Source organism: Gopherus evgoodei, chromosome 3 (assembly GCF_007399415.2).
Source record: "Gopherus evgoodei ecotype Sinaloan lineage chromosome 3, rGopEvg1_v1.p, whole genome shotgun sequence".
NCBI lineage: Eukaryota > Metazoa > Chordata > Testudines > Testudinidae > Gopherus > Gopherus evgoodei.
The window spans coordinates 5,834,573-5,856,914 of record NC_044324.1 but is presented as its reverse complement, the minus strand read 5'-3'; the positions used below and the strand labels follow the sequence as shown (position 1 = coordinate 5,856,914).

General features: G+C 56.1%; 1 protein-coding gene across 2 annotated transcripts in view; it reads right to left on the bottom strand.

Moving 5' to 3' along the window:
• ANKRD52 (ankyrin repeat domain 52) overlaps positions 1–22,136 on the bottom strand; it is a 49,568-nt gene extending 27,432 nt beyond the window's left edge. The window contains exons 1-14 of one of the 2 annotated variants that reach the window (XM_030554714.1): positions 22,050–22,136; positions 16,877–16,960; positions 13,776–13,854; positions 12,151–12,221; positions 7,293–7,493; positions 6,418–6,544; positions 4,931–5,073; positions 4,040–4,252; positions 3,763–3,841; positions 2,962–3,076; positions 2,161–2,243; positions 1,940–2,057; positions 845–913; positions 299–439 (exon numbers count right to left, since the gene is read on the bottom strand). In XM_030554714.1, the coding sequence (XP_030410574.1) occupies positions 299–439; positions 845–913; positions 1,940–2,057; positions 2,161–2,243; positions 2,962–3,076; positions 3,763–3,841; positions 4,040–4,252; positions 4,931–5,073; positions 6,418–6,544; positions 7,293–7,493; positions 12,151–12,221; positions 13,776–13,854; positions 16,877–16,960; positions 22,050–22,076 (1,550 nt within the window). In that variant the 5' untranslated portion in view covers positions 22,077–22,136. The remainder of the gene's footprint in view (positions 1–298; positions 440–844; positions 914–1,939; positions 2,058–2,160; positions 2,244–2,961; positions 3,077–3,762; positions 3,842–4,039; positions 4,253–4,930; positions 5,074–6,417; positions 6,545–7,292; positions 7,494–12,150; positions 12,222–13,775; positions 13,855–16,876; positions 16,961–22,049) is intronic. The other variant, XM_030554715.1, reaches the window with a different exon arrangement.
• Positions 22,137–22,342: the final 206 nt, after the last annotated feature.

Sequence of the window (22,342 nt, the reverse complement as noted above, 5' to 3'; positions counted from 1 at the left end):
TCAGCGGCAGGTCAGCATTATCCTTATTTCACACGCCTAGTGGGGAGGTGACTTGCCAACATCACCCAGCAGAGCTGGGAGTAGACCCCAGGAGTCCAGAGACAGGCGCTGGCCTATCCTTCCTTTCCCTTACAATGCTCCTCCTCTTTAGAAGCCGCCAGGCACCACCTCCCACCAGCTGGCGGGTGCCAGGGAACTGCAGGGTACCCGCTCCAATCAGGAAGTACCATGGACCGCCCTGCCCTGTGGTATCCAGCAGCAGCTGCTATGGGAGGCAGGTCCCGCAGGGTTGTCCTACCTCCTGTACGTGTCCGAAGCAGCAGCATAGTGTAAGGGAGTGCAGCCTTTACAGTCCGTCTCGTTAATACTGGCTCCGGCAGTGACCAGCGTCACCGTACACTGATAGCTACCATTGGCAGCTGCGTAGTGCAGTGGAGTCCTGGGAGGAGAGCAGAAAACGGGGTTAGGAACACCCGCTGCTATGCAGAATGGCTGAAAACCCAAGGAGATCCAGGACTCTGCAGAGACAGCTGCAGCCAGGCCCAAGTGACACACACGCATGGCACAGCAATATCCAACCCCACCAGGCTACATGGCTCTCCAAGAAGCAGAGCTGGGCTCCCGTGGGGTGGGAGGAGGAGGGGACACGGATATGGGTGACCTGCTCTGCGAGCACCTTCAGCGCGGGACGAGCCCCTGCTGCCCATCTGCGCCCGCAGATCTTCCCAGCCACAGGGGTTCGCTCCTAATGCCCAGCTCTCTGTCCCCCAGCCCCGAGGGTGCGATCGTTCACAAAAAGCTTCTCTCTGCCCCTTCACACGGGCGTGCCGTCATCAGTACTTACCTTCCAAATTTATCTCTCCTCCTCAAGTCAGCACCGCTGCTCAACAGCAAATTAAGACATTCAACGTTCCTGCAGAGGGAACAGAGGGGAAACCCGCTGAGAGGGGCTGGGGTCAGCGCTGGCTTTCTGGGGCTGCTCTGCCTAACACATGACCTGTGCCTGCCTGGAGCCTGTTTTCACATTTGTAAGACAAGAGAGTATGATTGAGCGCCCTGCCCATCCCCACTGGCATGGTGCCTAGATGACCCACTGCGCTGAGGCTGCCTGTATCACTAGTAACTCTCCAGCTTTCTGGGAACACGCTTGTGCCTCTACTTCTCTCTTCCTGCTGCTCTGCAGCGACTGGGAATCGTATCTAGGTATTCCAGCCAGGCTGGGATGGGTAATAAAACTCGACCCCTGCCGCTAGCATGATCTAGGCATTGGATTTCATGCTACAAATAGGATCTATGACTCCTGGGTGCTGTTCCCTGCTGGGCCCCTGACTTGCTGATTGAGCGGAGGAAAAGCACTGCTCCCATGAGTCCCTCTTTCCCCACTGAGATGAGAGCTGTGCAACCCGCTCTCCTTCAGCGCCGTGATCTCACTCTGCACGGCATGAAATCGAACTGTAACTAAACGCACCGAGGAAATACAATTCATTAGTTACCAATACTTCGCATTCACTCTTCAGAGTGCTTTACCAACATGGCCCGATTCCCCCTTACAATACCCCCTGGGAGGCAGGGAAGCATTTTAAACATGGGGAAACTGAGGAACAAAGGTAAGTGACTTGCCCAGAGGCCCGGGGCGTTCACAGCGGAAGCAAGAATCAAAAGGGTCAGCTCTCCCAGGCCCTGCTTTAGACGCTAGCCCCCATTTCCCTCCCAGAGCTGGGAGCAGAACCCAGATGAGCTGACCCCCAATTGTGTCCTGACCACTAGACCACACTGCCTACGTTATACACCATGGTACGCAGAGGGGAAGCAGGCTGTGTTTGGGGCTAAAGAACCTGATGTCCCCATGACAAGGCAAAAGCAGCTGCAGTTGCCTCTCCCTAGAGGGCTGCCGGGGAGCCGTGCGTGATGCCCGGCCATGCCCAGGGCAGAGACTCACCCTCCAGAAGCAGCAGCATGGAGGCACGTCCTCCCAAGGTTGTCAGGCGTGTTGATATCGAAACCCGCGGACAGCACGTGCTCATTGCTCAGCGAGGAGACGATGCTGTACAGCTGACCTGCGGGGCAGTAGGAGACGGGTCAGGCGAGGACTCACCAGGTCCCTCCCAGCCCAGGATACTCCCCTTCCCCGCCACCCAAGACAACCCAGGCTTTGCTCACCTGAGGAAAGTAGCTTACGACAACAGTCTGAAAATCCAAAGAGAACAGCTAAGTGCAGAGGGAACATGTCGTGGATTCCACGCCTGCCAACAGGGAGAGAGGTCAGATAGGAACGGAACAGTCACAGCTCGCTGCCCCAGCTAGCAGACAGTCTTTCCTCCTGTCCCGCTGACGTGGGGGTCTCCTGATGGTGGAGACGGAATTCTACCCCATGGCAGCCTGCAGGCTCTCCCGGTCAGCCCTCCCTATCCTCAGCAAACTTTCTTCCGCAGAGCAGCAGAGCCACAAGCTAGACAGGCCCATGGGATGACCTAGTCTAACGCAGGCCATTCAGGTGCACCCACAGAGCCCTCTATCAAGCCCAACGACTATAGTTAGATCAAACATTTCAGTCCTCAGGAAAATCAACCAGTGTCTCCAGTTCTCTGCCTGTGGCATGAACCAGCCCCCACCCACTCAAGGCCCGTAGGGGAGACATGAGCGATGATGCAGCAAGCGAGCTGGGCGCCACGCTGCAGAGGAAGGTGAAAATGCCCCAAAGTCCCCGTCAATCTGACCTAGGGGGGAATTGCTCCCTTGCCCCAAATCTGGCGATCGGTTTGACTGGGCACATGAACAAGAGCCACCAGCCAGCAGCTAAGAAGGCTTCTCCGCTCTGCCTCTGAGCACGGGGCCTAACCGGTCCCATCTCCTGCACATCAGGGGGAAAACTGCCTCCCACCAGCTGAGCCTGCCCACCCAACCCCCCCCCCGTGTGAGTGCACCTCCCACATCGCAAGGCCCCCCTGGAGGCCTCCTCACCTTGCAGTGTCAGCACCATTTGTCATCAAAGTACTAATTAGCAGCTCGTGGCCGTATCTAGCAGCAACATGGAGGGGGGTATTGCCATATTTGTCAGCACAGTCTATCTCGCTGCCTAGAAAAGAAAGCAAGAGGCAGCTGGCTTGGTGGGGAGTTTCTGGCTCGGACAGCCCAAGACCTGCTCCCCTAGTCCCCGCAGAGGGCTGTGGTGCATTGCACTGAGACAGCGTCACACAGCCGTTCTCCAGGCAGAAGGCCCAACCCACGGATGAGTGAGTGTTACAGCCCTCGTCCCTGCTCCCCACATGCACACACACCTCCCATGCCTGATCTGCACAGCGCCTGAGTCCGTCGCAGCCCCACCTATGGAGCCCAGGCTCTTTAGCGCAAGCTGTAGCAGCTCCTGTGTTTGGCTCAGGAGGTCCCCGGTTCAGCCCTGGCCGCAGCAGCCAAGACAGCGGCTGGCACTGGACTCAGAGGAAGATTGTCACTGGTGGCAGGATCTAGCAGTGCTGACAGCTCTTTGGCTCTGAGCTTCCATGCGCTGGAATTTCAGCTTGGTGCCCCACGAGATCTAGACCAAACCTGTGTCTCCCTGTGAGGGGTGGCTGTTCAGCTGGGGAATAGAGCTGATTTTGGGGGTGGGGGGGAGGCAAGGCACTTCATTCCCCAGGCAGGCGCTATTAACACTGAAACAAGGAGAGAGGGACGGAATGCCCGGGAGGCACCAGTTGGTGAGTGAGCTGGAGTGAAATGCCCAGTAGAGAAGAACATTAGCTCAGCATCCAGAGAACCACTTACCGTTCTGTATGAGGATCTGAGAACGCGTAAACCGTCCGTGAATGGCAGCCATATGCAAAGGGCTCTTCCCTTCCTTACTCTGCAGGGAGAGAGGGGAAAACAAGCCAGCTGGTGACACAGTCCCCGAGCTCAGCAATTGAGGGGTGAAAGTTCCGTCCATGCCTGGAAGATCCCGTGTGTCTGGGTTCTGAACTCCGTCCTTCCCCCACCACCCTACTGAGTTCATGCCACCTGCTGCCTGTGTCTCGTGCGCGTGGTCCAGCCCTGGCCGGCGTACCTGAAAGTTCACGTCAGCGCCATTGTTCACAAGGAGCTCCAGGCAAAGGGCCCCATTGGTGGAGACGGCAGCAAAGTGCAGAGGGGTGAAGCCCTTCTCGTTGGGCTGATTGACGTTGGCGCCGTAGTTGACTAGTTCATTGGCCACGGCGTCCTGGCCCATGTAACAGGCGATGTGAAGTGCAGTGTTCCCAAGGCAATTGGGTTCATCGATCTGCGGGAACGAACAGAGCCAAGACGTCAGGGGATCTCGGGCAAGGATGGTCTGAGACTAGCCAGGAAAAGGGGCGGGGGGAGCCCACTCTACTGAGAACCAGATGCCATTAATCCCTGATCTCCTCCTCCACACATTCACCATCAATGCCCAATGAGTCACGCCCCCCCCCCCTTCTCCTCAGTGCCTGGGGACCCCCTCAAGTCATCACAGGAAACAGGAGCAAACGCCGACTGCTCAGCACAGGTGAAGAAAAGTCCCAAATCCAACAGAAACAAGGGCCAAACACTGTTAACTCCAGGGGGAATCTGGGTAGGACAATGGCATTAACTCCCCTAACTCCTGGGGAAAGCACTGGTGGATCTTTAAGAAGCACAGGTGACCAGGGCTTCAGCTTTCCCTCTCTAGCTTCAAGTCCAGCAGCATCCCATGTGGATCCATGCAGCCTCAGCAGGTGAGAATGCCCCCTCACTACCCCCACGACAGCCAGGGAATTTCCAGCATCCCCATGGATTTCCTTGGCAGCCACCTATCCAAGGACTAACACCGTACGCTCTCCTGGGACATCCCCCAGCGTCTGCCTAGACCCAGTGCCTTCCTTCAAGTCTGCATTAGAAATGGAGCCAGGGTCCCGCACTGGCGCTGGACTGGAGTTGGCCAAGCCGCCACTGGCCTCACCTCGACTCCCAGCCTCAGCAGATGTTTCACGACCTCAACCTGGCCACTGGCTGCTGCCGTGTGGAGCAAGGTGTAACCCTTCTTATCCTTACACATGATGTCAGCGCCCCGGGCCACCAGCAGCTTCAGAACTTCCAAATGCCCTGTGCAAAGGAAACAGGAACTCAGCGGCTGGTGAGTCCCAAGCACGGCGACCGAGTCGGCGGCGATGGAGGAGTCAGGGTCGATACGCAGCCACCAGACATTGGACTGGGACCCGCCATCGCGTTTCATGGAACAGCCAGCTGGGCGGCCCAGAGGGGGAAAGATTCCCTGCCCCCCAGCCATGCCCTGAAGCTTGCTAATAAGGCGATTCAGATAGAAACGTCTTAGTTTGGCTTCACTTGCTCCACATGGGATGGGCAGGGGCTTGGATACGTGGATCAAGAACTTTGTCTAGGCTCCGTATCCTCCTAACTCCCCGCAGTTCAATCCTCCAGCCAGGGAATCCCACAGGCTGTCTGTTTGACACCAGCACCAGCAATGGGAGGGGACCTGCTTTTCCCTGCCTGCGCAGCAGTGGCATAATATTAGTGCTGTCCCCTGGTGCAGCGCCCTGTCACTGGCCATGGCCTGCTAATGCCAGCAGGACTTGGGCCTGACGGCAGCGTAAGAAGTAGCACAAGGCTGACCCCGGCTGTCACTGCCCAGACTTTGCTCCCCCGTAAGTTAGGAGAGAAGAGGCTGTATGTCACAGGATGTACCTGCCCTGTACACCCCCTGCCTCAGTTTCCCATCACCCCCTCTGGGCTGCCTTTCATGGGTAGAGCCTTGATGCCCAGGCTGCTTCCCTGGGGTCCTCCCCGCCCCTAATCAGGGCCTTCCCCAGAAGCCCAGCTTGGTCTCAACCTGAGTTCTCTGCCATCACCTGACCCCAGAGTGTCCTGCTCCTGAGGGCGGGAGGTAGTTACCTGTGGCACAGGCAGGCCGAGCAATCCGGGCTGGCTGGCCCCCGGCCTTTGCGAGGCAGACCACCCCATTACACCTTTATAACATTCTTTTGCATACGAAAGGTGCCACGCACCCCTACAAAGTCCAATATCTCCCCCACCCCCCTGCAGCCACACGCTGATGGGAGAGTCCAGAAAAGGGTTCTCCTCCCACCCTGCCCACCAGATCTCCGCGGCTCTGTCCCTTCTCCTCCAACATGGCCAGCCACGTGATGCCGAATGCACCCAGGCCCGGGACAAGAGAGATCTGGAGCCCTGGCTGCTGAACACAGAGTTACACAGGAGTCAGGCCCAGGTGCTGCATGACACCCAAAGGGCTCACAGCTGCAGAGGGAGGGGACAGTTTTGGGGTTCTATGTGCAGAACTGGTGAGACTGGGGGGGAAGGGGAGAACACCCCCAGTGGTGAGCCCCCTCCCCTGCCCAGACTCACTGCCTGTGCCACTAGCTGTACCTGCAGGGGAGTCCCAAAAGGGGATGCTGGGGAACTAGGAAGTACCTGTATCAGAACAGGGCCAGCTAACAAAGGGTGCTGTACCTAGGAAGGCTGCCCAGTGGATGGGCTGACGTTCCTTCTTGTCACACGTGCTCAGGCTGGCTCCCTTGTTTAAGAGCAAGTTCACCATCTGGAGGAGAGAGGCAGCAGTCAGAGGAGCGGCTCCCATCAAATTCCGCCAACCCCGCCCCAGCACACACAAGAGCCTCACGCTTTCTGTGGCACCTGGAGCGATGGGGCCCAGCTGGCCTCCAGGCACTGCCACAATTTAAACGTAACGGCAGCCCCAGCCTGCCTGGCTGAACCTGGCCAGCCGGGGATGCGGCTGGAGGAGGTCATGGCATGACAGAGGGGTTCAGAGGGCAGGAAACAGACGCTGCATGTTGGGTGTCCATGCCCACCCCCAGCTCCTCTCTGCCCTGGCTGAGAATCCTGCACATGGAGTGCATGCAACTAAGGACGAAGCACTTCCCCCCTTCTAGCCAGCAGCTTAGCAATGCTTTATGGCTCCCCCATATTTGTATTCTGGGAACGCCTCCAGGCTCTGATCAGCTGCAGGGCCCCATTGTGTCAGGCGCTGCGCACACAGCATGGAATGCAGCCCCTGATCCAATGAGCTCCCAAGCCAAAAGGCGGACAGACTGCTGCAGACAAACAACAGATAAAGCAACTTGGCCAGAGTCCCGAGCCTGTCGGTCACCGCGTCATTTCCATGTAGTCCCTTCCCTCAAGAGATCACCCTCGCTTCACAGACAGGGAAGCCGAGATGCCAAGGTCACAGTACCAGACTGAGAACCCCCAAGTCCCGAGAGCCTCCTCCCTCCGGACCACCCGCCCGCACCCCCTCGGGGAGGAACACGCAGGTGCAGGCCACTCACCTCGATGTGGCCGCTGTGCACAGCGTGGTGCAGCGCTGTGCGGCCTGTGCGATCTGCCACGTTGACGCTGCTCAGCAGGGGGATGATGGCCTCCGCGCACTTGGTGGCTCTGTTGGCAGCAGCGACGTGGAGCGGCGTTTGCCAGAACTTATCGCGGGCGTTGACGTCCGCTGAGTGCTTCAGGAGGAGGTTAAGTGCCTTCTGCCAGGACAGAGAAAGGGTGGCTGTACCCCACGTCGCTGGGGGCAGACAAAGCCTCGGGAGCTAAGCAGCACCATTCGGTCTTGAAATTAAACCAAGCAGTCAGGGGTGAAGGAGCAGGTTCATCACTAGCAACGAGTCTGGTTACCCTACCTGCCTCTTAGATCGGTAACAGCAGCCCACAGCTTGCCCAGGGACTACAACTCCCAGCATGCAATGCTTCATCTCGATCACAGCTGCTGGATATCAGAGTGGGCCAAGCTGGTCTGGGAAGGCTGCAGTTTGGTTGGGTTTGCACACCACACTCATCATCATGGCTGCGTTTGCCTTGCCCATCATCTTCCCCTTTCAATGGCACCCTGCCGAGACGCAGCCTGCTGCAGAAGGGTGGCTCTGTCGGGGAGAGAGACTGGCCCTCAGGCCCTGTCTCCACTAGGACTAAAAGGCCTGGCGGCGTTTTAAAACTGGTGTAACGATCACACGTTAGCTAGGATGGTACAAAACCCTAGTGCAGACACTGCACATTGTAGCTTAACACGCATTACCCAGCTGACACCCAGTAAGCTACAACCTGCCCTGTCTCCACAATGATGTTCAGTGTGCTGGCTATCACATGTGAAACACCTCTGTTTTCCTGGGGCTGAAGCAGCTGAGCAGCCTACGATGGGCTCAGCTCTGGGGCGAATTCTATCCGCACCTCCAAAAACACGGCCCTGACAATTCAGCCCAATCGCCCCTGCCCAGAAGCAGCCTGGACTGGAAGGGCTGGGAGACAAGGTTTGCCCTTCAGGACTGGGTGCTAGCTGGCAGAGTTGGCTGGGGCAGTGGGCACCATATCAGGCACCAGCTAGCGATACTCGTATTAGTCCTTCATTTCATTGTGTGATTTTTCTTTTTCAAAACCACTGAAATCTAGACAGAGTCACAGGCACTCGCCGATGATAACCAAGATCCCACAGCCAGAACACTGAGGGGCCCCAGACTGGGGTCTTCACAGGCCCCTTCCCGCCCCCCACCAGATGGAATTTCAATGGATGCTGGGTGCCTAAGTTCCTTTGGCTTACCAGGACAACTGAGCCTTACCCTGTGGGCAGCTGGGCCCTCACAAGACTGCGCCTGTTTCACCCTAGAGTGACTCCTACTGGTCAGTGACAAGCCTCAAAGGGAGGTTAATTTATCGTCACTAAGCCATTCCAGTAAGAGGAAAGGATGCTGCCCCTGACCCAAAGCCCCTGCTGAGAGAGGAAGAGGTACGGCCTTGAAAAAACAACTAAGACAGCTGGCTAAACCACTGAACCAGCCTACTGGAGCCAGACAGCGGGACAACGTGTGAACGACCGAGGGCCTGAAATCAGGCGGGGAAGCTACAAAATGGGATGCTTTTTAAAGCTCCATTCTCCAGCCAAGCCCCTCGGGGATCTGAAGCTAGCTACATCCGCCTTGGTGCAGGGAGCAGCTGGCACTGTTCCTCCAGAGACCCCCTCTGCCCACCACAAGCGGTTCCACTTCAGCTTTGCTTCTCCAAACCGTCAGCATGCAAGAGTGATGCCTCTAGAACGGAGAGCGTGTTCCTCCTCAGCAGGGAACAGCACAGACCTCCCCATGCCTCTGACTCCAACCCAAGTCCCTTGCCCTGACAAGATCCCCTCGTTCTTCATCACCCCGGGGGCTGGCGGCTCGCAGGATCCTTGGGAACACGCAGACGGAGCACGTGTCCCAGAATGCTGCTCTGTGCCCTCACGTGGGCACTGGCCAGGTAAGAGCACTCCTTTGCCCTGGGCCTTTCATGGTGGAATCGTGCTGGGGGGCTCAGGGTGGGCCATGGACTGTCTAGGTGGCAGGTTTGAATCCAGCCCAGCTCGAGAGCGACCAAAAGGCTCGTGAACTGTTTGGTGGCCCTTGCGTGAAGTTTCTCGGTGTAGTTCCCAGAGGGCCACTAGCCATCTTCCAAATCACAGCAGCAGCTGCCCTCCGCCAGGCTCCTGCTGGCAGCCTCAGCCAAGGACTGACTGAGCCCTGGAGACAGAACGCCCCCTCGCCCCTTAAGAAGGCCCCTCCAAAGTCACATGGGGGAGTACATGGCACATGAGGGAAACCTGCCTTCTGTTTCCTGTATGGCCCATTCTAAGGCTAAAGAGAGGCCTCTGGCATGATCTGACACCCTTCCCCAGCGCAAAATCCCCAGCACCGAGTCCTGTGATCTTGCAGTTAATGAGTGTTCTTGAGTGACTCATGAGGTGTGAGGATCGCAGACGCAGACCCATGTGAACCACTGACCTATATTTTATCATCATTCCCCCCCTTTTCCAAGGACAATGCACCACAACCCCCTTTCCCAGGGGGCTGGCTCATCCTGAGCAGGAATGCAACACTTCCTAAGTGTGTGGGGATTGGGAGGTGGCTTAGGTTAGGCTGCTCAGTGGTTGGACATGGCCTGAAGCCATGGGGGTAGCAGAGAAAAGCCATTACACAAGTTAACTGGCTCTAGGGGAGAATGAAGAAGTTCAGCACTTTTCCAGGCAGATTTCCTCCAGGGAGCACTGGTGAGCAGAGCAGAAAGGCCCCTTCCAAGGGCCCTGATTGAGAGCAGAGAGCAAGGCACTCCAACAGCGCAATGGTGGGGACAATAGAGACCCCAGCTCACCCTCGTCATGCACGCAGCCCTCAAATCCAAAGCCAGGACCCAGAACAGGGCTGCAACTGCCTGCCTGGAAATGTCTCCAGCGCTGGGATAGATTCCATGGGGAAGATCTTCAAAAGCACCTAAGAGATTTAGATGCTCAAGTTCCATTGAGGGCCAGTGGGATTTGTGCTCTTAAATGCCTTCGGTGCCTTTGAGACGCTCCCCACTCCTCCTCGGTTCTAATACGATTAGCAGGAATTCTCCCGCTGCCCAGGACTCACGGGGTTCTTCCTCTCTGCCGTGGCGTTCTGCCTTTCTCTAGCCCACCTCAAAGGGTTTTGCCAACAATGCACCCTACAACCCCCTGAAAGGTAGGCTGGCTCCTACTCCTATTCCAGAAGCAGCCAAGCCTATGACACAGAGGGGCAAAGCAGCTTGCCCAAGTCCATGTAGCACATTAGTGACAAGGTTCAGCTTTCCAGTCCCCTGCTCCGGCCACTAGACCACAATGCTCCGCTCTCCCTCAAGCCGTCCATATGTCCATTGGCTTCCACTGCTGCAAGGGAGGTTTAGGTTGGACATTAGGAAAAACTTCCTGCCAGGGTGATCAAGCACAGAAATAAAATGCCCAGGGAGACTGTGGAGTCTCCATCACTGGAGATTTTTAAGAGGAGGCTGGACAAATGCTTGTCACGGATGGTCCAGGAAATACTGAGTTCTACCATGAGTGTGGGGGACTGGACTAGACGACCTCTCGAGGGCCCTTCCAGTCCTATGATCCTATGATTCTATATTTGTTTAGCCAACCTCTGCCACCCATCTCACAACCTGTGACCAAAACAAAAGCCCCCCTTTCAAAGCATCTCTGCCCAGAACTGGACCAAACTGGCTAGTGATGAAGGAGCTCTGATGTTTCCCTCCGGATACAGATCTCTTGGGGACCAGCACCGAAAGGAACTGCGACTAAAGTGGCAACTTCACGATGTTTCGGTTCAAAGTTTTAAATCCTTGCTTAGTTTTGCGGGGGACATTTGAGTGGGGAAGGTGAGCGCTTGACAACACTTGCTCACCGAACTGCAGAAAGGACGGAGCACGGAGGAAGTAGGAAGAATAAATTTCTGAGACACCTAATCGCTACTCCTGGCATACAAGAGAAACTCCCATCAGTAGCTCGCACGTGGGATGCCAGGGAGTAGTCACCTGGTACAAAAGCCCCTTTTTTAGCGCTCAGGAGACACTGACTAGCCTGGCACCTCCAGCCTGTTCTGCTGCCCATGTCGTCAGTGGCCACCCGTCTGTACTATGCATGCTGACAGATTCAATTCTATTCATCCACGGAGGAATTGTGCTTGACCTTTATCAATGTCACAGGAACACGCTGAAAATCGATGCAGAGAGCTGCACGTGAGGAAAGATTTAACTACGTGTACCTTGGCTAAACAACATTATCGGGCGCCTGCTGCACACAGAACTGCCACTGCCTGCAAAGAAACTTATGTGCACAGACATGACGGCAGAAGAGAGCCCTCGGAGGGGGCAGACGTGATACTAGCAGACAGCTGAAAGGTGTAAGCATCACGGTGGGAGGGGAATTGGCTAGGGTGGTCCCAGGAGTATTATTACAATGAATAAAGTGAAGTTAAGCCCAGGGAAGGCTGAATATCAGGAAATACACCCTGACAATGAGATCCATTAGGCTGCAGCATCATCTCCTAAAAGAAAGAGGTGGCAGCCCCATCACGTGGGGCATTTAAAACAAGACAAAGCCCTAATGGGAAGATGTTGCAGGGAGAACCCACATATTGGGGGTGGAATAAAGGGAGTATTATGGGTCTTTCCCAGTTCTATTTTCCAAATTATTATGGGGTCTGGATGGTCCTTTAACTGCGTCAAAAGGGAACATCTACTCCCCCCAGGGCTCTCACTGGACTCAGCGCGGGCATGCAGAAAGCAAGGGGAAGAAAACAGTTACTCAAAAAAGAGCCCAGAGGAGACAGACCGATTCATTACTGTGAGGCTTGCAAGGGCACCTACCTCATTGCGAGAAGCTGCGGCGCGATGCAGCGGGGTTAGCCAAACAGTGTCCTTTGCATTTACGTTAGCACCTGAGGAGATGGAGCAGAAAGAGGAGGTGAGCACATCTGGGCAAGGAGCACTGCTGGGGTACAAGACTGCCAGATGCTCCAAGGCACCATCGCTGTATCTGCTTGGTCAGACAGTATGTCAATTTCTTCGGTTAAAGAAGGAAACATATTGAGCTTTAGGGCTAGTCAACACTTATACCTTCACGCCTCAGAGCCAGAAGTTAAGCCAATCGAAACCGCACTGTAGACACAGCTGGGCCGATGGAAGAGCTCTACCTACATCCACAGACCCCTTCTGTCACTGTCTAACACTAGACTGTGGTGCTTCTGTAGCGTAGCTCTGCCCTTCCTTTAGATGCTACAAGACACACGCTCCGGCACCAGGGGGATAAGCTACGCCCAGCAGAGGGCTGCAGCTCCTTGGCATGAAGCACAGGGAATGCAGCACTGAGGTAAATGGAAAAAAACTACATTTCCCAGCACACACTGCTCCACCTTCATCTCAGCGGCCACAAGACTATCAGTCCCAGAATGCAGTTCGTCATCATGATTTAAAAGGAGGCTGCTCAGACAAAGATGGCGCATTTCATGCTGGAATCTGTAGGTCTTTGTATGCTGTGCCTCTGTGTACAGGTGAAGAAGACCAGAGCCGCACTGCAGAAGTCGGCAGGCCTGGCTTTTGTCATCCCTGCTCTGCCTAATCAAGATTCTCTGTGCCAGGCTAGGACCATCAAAACCCAGCTGCCCCAGCTCTACTGCATAGAGCTGCCCTGCCCTGAAAGCCACGTGAAACACCTCTGTTGGGGCTGGTCTAGGATCACGAGGGGCTCTTCCACGCCACCAGCAAACTGCTGACAAGTCAAGGGCACCTAGAGGGAGCAATGACAATGAATGCCAGATTAGGGTCCTTTTTTCTCCCGTCCATTGTGTGTGGAGAGCAAGCCTGGATGTAGATTTGAGCCGTTTCAGAGGAAAATGGAGGGGCTGGTACCTTGGGTTAGAGCCACGCATGCAGCAGGCAGGTGCTGAGCAAAATTCTCTAGTCCTCATCCCACACCTGACAAATGATCCAGATCTGCGGCTCCCCATCCCACTCCTGCTGTTCAAGGCTTTCCCCCAGCCAGTTCTGTCACTATCCTTCAATCCCTGACCCACAGTCCCTGCTACCCCAGCCCCGGGCTCCCACCATAGAATTCGGTCAATGCCCCCCAATCCTGACCCCACAGTCCCCAAGTATTACAGCGGTAGGCTCCCCCCCAATCCCAATTCACTGCTCCCCTCCCCAGGTCTGCTGGTGCCCCTCAGTCCCAATCCGCAGCCCCCTAACCCCCCAATATTCCAGTTCCAGGTTGTTTTAAGATTTGCACAAACCTCCTCTTGGCATCTGGGTGAGAGCAACTAATGACATTTCCCTTGTGACTCAAGCACCAATTCTCCTGTGGATGAAAAACCCTTGTACCTGCATGCCCTTGAGCAGCATCCCTTCCACATTAGACCCGCAGGAGGGCCAGGCCGCCTAACCTGAGCACGTCCATGCAGCCGGCTGTACTGGGCAGAGACAGTTGCGGGTCTTACCTGACAGTATTAGGAGCTCAATGATTGGGACATCTCCTAAGTAGGCAGCAGCATGCAGTGGGGTTCGTCGTTCTTGGTCCTGCCCAGGGAGATAAGAAAAGGTCGTGATGCAACTACCCACACAGCAAACACTGCTCCTTCCCCATCCAACTTCCCCCATCCTAAAGACCCAGATGTTGCTTCCTGCCCTGAGGACATCTGGGTAAGTCTAAGTGGATGGAGGAGTCTGCTTAGGGCCAGCAATAACAGACAGTGTGGTGAGGAAGCAATGGACTACCTTTCATACCTCAGTCCATTTCAGGGTATCTGTCAGGTAAGCAGGGCTGGGAGCCAGGAATCCAGGGGTCTATTCCCAGGTTGGGGAGGTGAGTGGGGTCTAGTGGTTAGAGCAGGGCTGAAAGCCAGGAATCCAGGGGTCTATTCCCAGTTCAGGGAGGTGAGTGGGGTCTAATGGTTAGAACAGGGCTGGGAGCCAGGAATCCAGGGGTCTATTCCCAGTTCAGGAAGGTGAGTGGGGGCTAGTGGTTAGAGCAGGGGGCTGGGAGCCAGGACTCAGGTGGCTAATTTCTAGCTCTGTCACCTTGGACAAGTTACTTCACTTCCTCCCTGCTCCAGCTTCCCTAAACAGAGATGGCATCTAGCTCATAGGGTGGTAAAGCTTCATGAAGGTTTGCAAAGTGCTTGGAGGCCCCTACATGAAAGGTTTATAAAACCACCAAGCAGTATTACCCTGGTGCTCCGCATGCCCTTCACATCCCGTCATTCTAGGTCAAGTGCCAACAACAATAAAAGCTTGTGAGCACCACAAGCAGCTCCCAAAACGCACCAAGCCCAAAAGACTGGGAGAGGCTACAGAGGTGCAGGAAGCACAGCGTAGATAGGATCAGTTTTCTTTGCTTTCTGCTGGCCCCTGCGTAACCTCTTCCTTGAGGCATTTGGCTCAGTCTCAGCAAACACCAAGTGGGTTAGAGGGGCACAGAAGAGAGATTTAGGTCCCACCTTTTAGTTGCATTTAACAAAATTTGTATTTTTTTTCATCGAGTTAAAAAAAAGAGAGAATCAAGAAAACGACTGGTAGGACTGACAAACAATCTGGAGAAGCAGAAAGTGAAATTGACCAATCTCATTCCCAAGTGAAATCAGCACCCGAAGAGATACATGCGTTAAGTGTTAATCATTCTCTTGTTTTTGGGCAACAGAGCAAAAGCATTTTAGAGAAAGGATGATCCTGATCAACTCCCTTTAAAGAGAAGGAGACTATAGAATTATCACGTCCCTAAAGGAGGCAGCCAAGGAACAAAGTCTCCCGATCCCTTTGTAACATGTTAAGATATGATCTAATCATTAGTTCCAGTGGCTGGCACCAAAAACAGTGCTGGGCCTCCCCTCTGAGCCAGCAGAGCCCACGATGCTCGACCCAGATCTATGCTGCTCCCGTGCACTATTCACTCAGAGTACACAACCGTGCTAGCCCTGTGCATGCTGCAGCATGGACAGAAAGTGGCGGACACATTAGATGCAATGGCCAAGAGCATGCAGAAAAAAAAACACTAGGCCAAAGCAGAGCTGGGAGCAGCATGCAGTGAAAACCTCGGTAATGCCCCACAACCTATCAGAGAGTAAGATGCGAACTGGACTCAGCCACTTACCCAGAACCCACGACACTGACCAAGACACACAGCCTAAAAGAGCAACTAGTCACTGATCCAGAGCCAGTCCCCCAGCGCCACACGTGGACAGACAGCGAGGCTGACCCAGTGAGGGTCATCACTGGGATAATTTACTAGAGGTCCTGGTGGACTCTCTGTCGTGGCAGTTTTCAGATCGAGGTTGGATCCGCTCTAGTCCAAGTAGGAAGTGTTTCAGGGCAGCTCTCTGGTCTGTGTGATTCAGGAGGCCAGATCGGATGATCGCAGTGGTCCCCCTTTCTGGCCTTGGAATCTATTCACCAGCCTACTCGACAGACAGAGTCACCTCTCTCAGCCACACACCTGCCACTGGTTTGTTCGCAGGAATCTTGTTAAACCAGATTAAGGGAGCGTTTGCATCCAAGTCTGATTGGAACTTTGCATGTGGATTTTACACTCCTCTTCCTCAGGGCTGGCTATTCAGGTTACATCAAGGGTCACGATCAACCCAGGAGGCCTCTGAAGCAAGGGCACCCAAAATGAGCATTACCAGGAGCTAGAAGGATACATCTGACTGGCAAGAGAGTGAATGATCTGGCAACTACTATTCGTCCTGAAGACGGGGTGTGGTCTGAAGACTGCAGCATTCAATGTGGCATCTTCATTCAAAGGCCAACTCAAACAACTCAATCTGGACCACTGCATTCTGGGCCTAGCAAGCCACACCTCCTTACCCAACATGAGAACAGCCAGGTGGTAGCACCTGCAAGGCTGCATTTCGGCCATCCCCACCCTGCTCAGGTGCACTCCGCAGCCAAATTTAAAAGAGGGGCAGTGAAAGTGCATCTGTATTCCTTGGGACGTTAGTTCTGCCCCACCAATCAGGGCAGCCTCAACACAGACAGCTCAGCCCTGCTCTCATCGGTTCCAAAGGAGAGCAAGGGATGCTGGGGATGCAGCCAAACTAGTCCCAGTTCACTGCCCTTCCATTCACCTGCAGCCTTCAAATGAAGAGCAGAAACCCGACAAGACGCTGCATTGTCTGAACATTATAAATAGCAGGCAAGTCTCCCAGTGACTAGGATGTACCATTAAGCCCATTTTACAGATAGGGAGAGGGAGGCCAGAGGACAAAGGCCCAGATTTTTAAAGATATTTAGGCATCCCAAGGCCTACCTCTGGAGCCTAAGTCAGTTAGGTGTTGCAACCCCTAAATACCTTTAAAAATCTGAGCCAAGGTTGCAAAGCCAGGAATAGAACCTAGGAGCCTTGCCTCTAAGTTGCCTGCTCTAACCACTGGATCACACTGCAGAAAAGATTCTCACTCAGCTTACCAGAAGCGTAACAGTTCCACCCTCTCTGCTTTGGCTACACAAGCATATTTCAGAGGCAAAACGGAGGAGGACAGGTCAATCTGAGACAGGAGGGTCAGCGTGCCATGCTGGGCCAGGCAGTTGCTGCTCCAGCACTCACCAATATATTGATATTCTCTTTCTGGTTCAGCAACGACCGCACCTCCTCTAGATCACGGTTGAAGATGGCTTGGACCAGAGGAGGCTGCAAAGAGAAAGACAATCAAGCTGTGAAGCAGGTAAAATGAATGTGCAAGGACAGGGATGGGAGGATGGCCGGCAACATCATTCATATGCCCCAAGACCAGCCCGACAAGTTAGTCACCTCACGCCACCTGGGTTTGTTTGGGACTCCTGCTTCTACAGCAAAGGCAACATCTACTGAGCCATTCTAGTGAGCTGCAGCTGTGGCGACAGGCCCAGCTGTGGCATCTGACAGGAATTCTCCCCCACTCCTTGCAGCTGAAGGCTTTTAATATTTATACAAGTCAATTTCTCTTTAAAAAAACAAGAGGAGAGAGAGGGGCTGCTGCTTCTGCAAGGATTAAAAAACTGAAGCGAAGTGAATGTTCCGGGTTATCCACCCTAGGGAATAAAGCCACGAGCTGAAGAAGTGCTACATCTGGGGGTGGGGGGGCAGGACCATCCAGTCAGGCCCTGATCCTGGCCAGATATCAGTGGGAATCTGTCCCCTTAGCCTCTCTGCCAAGAAGTGGGCCAACTGCTGCTAGCTGTGAAGGTTTTCCTGATGTGGACACTTGCCCACTGGGAACAGGACCGAGACTCAAACCCATTTCACACAGGGGCCACACTCGACAGCTGGCAATGGCTTTTGATTGCTCTGTTGTGGAGGTCAAAGACTTTGTAAAACTCGAAGAGGGACTGGCCATTTATAAGAAGTTATAATGCCAACAAAACTCGTTTAGGAAGGGATATAAACCATCAAGCTTCATGGCTTAAACCACTCTCTAATTATTGGGATGAGACCTTTGCAGGGGGTAGATTATCCCACATCTACCTTCCCAGGGGCTTCTTGCAACGTCCTTTGAAGTGGCCAATGCTGGCCACTGTCGGAGACAAAATACTGTCTCGATGAATGACAGGTATGATCCGGTCTAGCAATTCCTACACTTCTTACCCAGCCTGAATGTTAACAAGTGCCTTAGAGGGGAAAGATGCTGCATCCGTCTCCCAAATCCCCTGAGCCATCTGCTCCCAACAGGATCAAGCAGCCGATGAGCAAATACTCAGGAAAGCTAAATTTTGGGGGTCACTCAGTGAGGGGCAGGCTCTGAACCCGAAGACCCTCTTTTCAGAACCCACGTATGGATTGTCAATAGCAAGAGAGTGAACATGGCCCAGAGCGGGTCCCTTTGCTCAAATCTCATGCTGCGGGTAACAGCCAAACCCTCTTCACCTCTCCCATCACTACCTCCGGGTCTAGCTTCAGTTGCCATAAGATTTGGCTATAGCCAGAAAATACCAACACTGATCCCACTAGCCTAAAATGGATCTTTACGGGCAAGCACTTGCGATGTACACCACAAATCCCTGTCCCGTCCCTTACTTCACTCTATAATCCACCTTCCGACCCCTCTCAGTGGCCGAGAGCATGCAGTTAACAGGAGCGGTACCCTGGAAGACCGATCTCAGGGAAAGTCAGAATCCCGACTGGTATCTTCCGTTCTGAGGGCACGGGGGGAACATACCCTCCTGGGAAGCTGGTGCAGGTTTGGTTACGGTGGGTGAGCATCCCCCAAGGGAGCCCTAAGCTTTGGCAGCTACCCTGCGCCTCTCTGCAGCAGTAACAGAACCCGCTGCGGATTTCCTGTCACCCAGGCCTAGATTGTACTTTCTGTCCTTTATCCTGGGAGCTCTTTGGGGCAGGGACCGCAGCCACCTTTACGTCTGTATAGAACCAAGCGCACTGTGGCCAGGACCGAAAACAAACCACCAACCTTTGCTCAAGGTAGCGCAGCAAATCAGCTCTCTATGCAAAGCAGATCTCTAAGCAGCACAGCTTCTGGGGTGATGCAGCTGACAGCTCTGTGCCTACTCCATCCTGCCCTCATGTTTTGTCTACCTCACTCATTCCAGCACCGGAGACAACCAACACCAACCGCATCTGATCATCTTGACTGGTCTGCTCAGCAGAGGGAACCCTGAACTTGCATTTCCAGGGCAGACTCTCCCCCCTCACTACCCTGCTAACTCCACATTTCCTCTCCCCTCTCTATCCAAACACTGCATGAAACAGCGAAAGGTAGGGGAACACCCAGTCAGAGGGAACGAGCGAGTCATTTGCGTGGAATGCAGTGGACTCAGCATCCAGCATTAGACATTTCCAAAAAAAAATATACATATAGATGCATAGATGATAATTATGCGGTGCACGGACTTCAGCAGAGCTTGCAAGCAGTGCTGGGACTGACACACCCACCCACCATTCACAAGGGAAGCTGAATGTTTTGGTTACTAAAAAAAAAAAAAAAAAAAGGTTACTCCCCTGTTCCCTTCTCTCCCCGCCATGTGAGGCTTTAAAAGCACAGCCTATCGGTGAGATTGCAACAGTGAGGGACCACAGGAGGGGTAAATATTTGGCTTGGAGGACTCAGCAGCCCAGATCTCAGAAATCACTACTGTCTGGGTATGATAAAGAGGGCTTATGTCAAATTGGGGTTAAAGATGAGATGTTTGTAGGCCAGTGGGATATTTGGAGGAGTAGGGGGAGGTGCTGGGCGTCATCCAGGGAGTAATGGGGGTGACGATTGTGTATCAATATACTCTGCCTTAGGAAAGTGAAGTACATACCCGACAGGGAGGGGAAAAGAGATTCAGGCTTCTTGGGGCTGGGATGTTTCATTCATACCCCTTACAATGCAGAGATGGTTGAAACCTGACCCTTTTAGGGGAATAGTATGTGGCCATAGTCATCTGTATAGCCACTCTTCCTCCCCCACCCCCTGGGTGAGGGGGGTACCTACAGAGATCAGTCAGCCCTACTGTTTTTGGGGGTTGACACACAAGTCAAGTGGGGTGCAGACAGGACTGACTCACATCCACACCCAAGGAAAGTGGGGTGCAACCCCCCCCCCAGTATGTAGGGAAGTTGACTCACATACACCTCCCATGGCAACAAGGTGCATGGGAAAAGCCTCATTATACCCAGGGAAGTGGCAGGCAATACAACAGCACAGGGGCACCAACCCCCCCCCAAGTGATGAAAGTGGGATGTGAGATGAATAACCCCTTAACTTGTGAAAGTGGGGTGCACACTGTGGGTGGTGTCAAACCAAGCCCCGCCTCTGGCCTGAGGGGGGCCGAAACGGGAAGGGGGATGAGGGGGTGTAGAGGGAGAAAGGCAGGGAATGAAGATGGGGAGGCTCAAATACTGTCCAGGCTTCAGGGGGATAAAGAGGTTGATGAGAGGATTAAGGGGGTAGGAAGGATGGCTGGGGGCGACGGGGGATAAAGAAGGAGATGGGAGCAGGGGAGGCACGGAGAAGATGGGGAACAAGCAGAGCTAGGAGATGGGGGACACCAATATGGGGGGGCAAAGGGAAGGAGGCAAAGATGAGGGCAGGCCAAGCGGCGCGGGGAGGAGGGGCAGAGCTGGGGGGCAAAGAGGCAGGCGCTGTGGAAATAGAGCAGTGGGTCGGAAAGAGAGAAAAAATGGATGCAGATAGGGTGGGGCCCAGGAGGCCAAAGGCAGAGAGAATGGGGAGCAGAGATGGGGCAGGGGGCAGAGGGTGGGTTGGGGCCCCAGGGGGCAAAGGCAGAGGGGAGGCAGGGGGTGGATAGGGGTTCCAGGGAGGGGGGGCGAAGGCAGAGAGGGTAGGGAGCAGAGATTGGGGGCGGGGTACAGGGGGTGGATGGGGGCAAAGGCAGAGGAATCAGAGATGGGGGCAGAGTTAGGGAGCAGAGGGTGAATGGGGGCACTGGAGGGATGAAGACAGAGGGGGCAGAAATGGGGGCAGGGTACACAGGTGAGGGCAGAGAGAAGGTGGGGGTCTGGGAGGGCAGAAGGCAGAGAGGGTGGGGAGTAGGGATGGGGTGCAGACATGGGGACAGAGATGAGCAGCAGGGGATGGATGGGGGCACCAGGGAAGGGGAAAGGCAGAGGGGGCAGAGATGGAGGACAGAGATGGGGGCGGGGTGCACAGGTGGGGTCAGAGAGTAGGTGGGGGGGGTCTGGGGAGCCGAGGGTGGGGAGCAGAGATGGGGGTGGGGTGGATGGGGGCCCCAGGGGTCCGAAGGCAGAGATGGGGGGCAGGGGTCCTGGGGAGCAGAGATGGGGGGCAGGGAGCAGAGATGGGGGCAGGGGCTGGGGCCCCAGGGTACAGAGATGGGAGCAGGGGGCGGGCGGGGTCCCAGGAGGCAGGGGGCAGAGATGGGGGAAGAGGGTGAGTGGGGGTCCAGGGGGCAGAGATGGGGGCGGGGGGCAGAGGGTGAGTGGGGCCCCAGGGGGCAGAGATGGGGGGCGGGGGACAGAGGGTATGGGCCCCAGGGGGCAGAGATGGGGGCAGGGGGTGGGGCCCCGGGGGGCAGAGATGGGGGCAGAGGGTGAGTGGGGGTCCAGGGGGCAGAGATGGGGGGCGGGGGACAGAGGGTATGGGCCCCAGGGGGCAGAGATGGGGGCAGGGGGTGGGGCCCCGGAGGGCAGAGATGGGGGCAGAGGGTGAGTGGGGGTCCAGGGGGCAGAGATGGGGGCAGGGGGTGGGGCCCCAGGGGGCAGAGATGGGGGCGGGGGGCAGAGATGGGGGCAGAGGGTGAGTGGGGGTCCAGGGGGCAGAGATGGGGGCGGGGGGGCAGAGATGGGGGCAGAGGGTGAGTGGGGGTCCAGGGGGCAGAGATGGGGGCAGAGGGTGAGTGGGGGTCCAGGGGGCAGAGATGGGGGGCGGGGGACAGAGGGTATGGGCCCCGGGGGTCAGAGATGGGGGACGGGGGGGTGGGGCCCCGGGGGGGCGGGGGACGGGGCCCCGGGGGGCGGGGGGGCCCGGGGGTCAGAGATGGGGAGAGGGGGTGGGGTCCCGGGGCAGACCGGGCGGGCGGGCGGCGGGGCCGGGCTCCGTCTCCTCGGGCGGGAAACAGGCAGCGCGGAGCCCGGCTGCGGCCTTGAGGCGGCAGCGCTCGGCCCGGCCCGGCCCGGCCCGGCTCGGCTCGGCCCCCTCCCCGGGCTGGGCCGGGCCGGAGCGGGGGGAGGCCGCTCCCGGGCCCCGAGGGGCGGCTCCGCACTAGGCCGCAAATCCCCGGGCTCGCGTAGCGGGCGGGGCCGGGGGGGGCGGCCCCGGTACCTGGTCCGTGATGCTGAGAATCCCCATCTCCGGGCCCGAGCCCCCCGCTCAGCGCCGAGCTCCCGGCATCAGGCTCCGGCCGCGGCGGCTGCGGGGCGGGGAGGGACTGAGCCCGCCCACCGCGCCAGGGAGGCCGCAGCGACCCCTGCCGGGCAGGCCCGGCCGCGGCCCCAGGCAGCTCCCGGGGGGCCCTGAAGGGGGGGGGCACTTGGATCCCCTCAGGGGTGGGGAGCCGGGCCTCGGGGGGGCCTTCGGGGGTCCCTGAATGGGGGGGCACTTGGATCCCCTCAGGG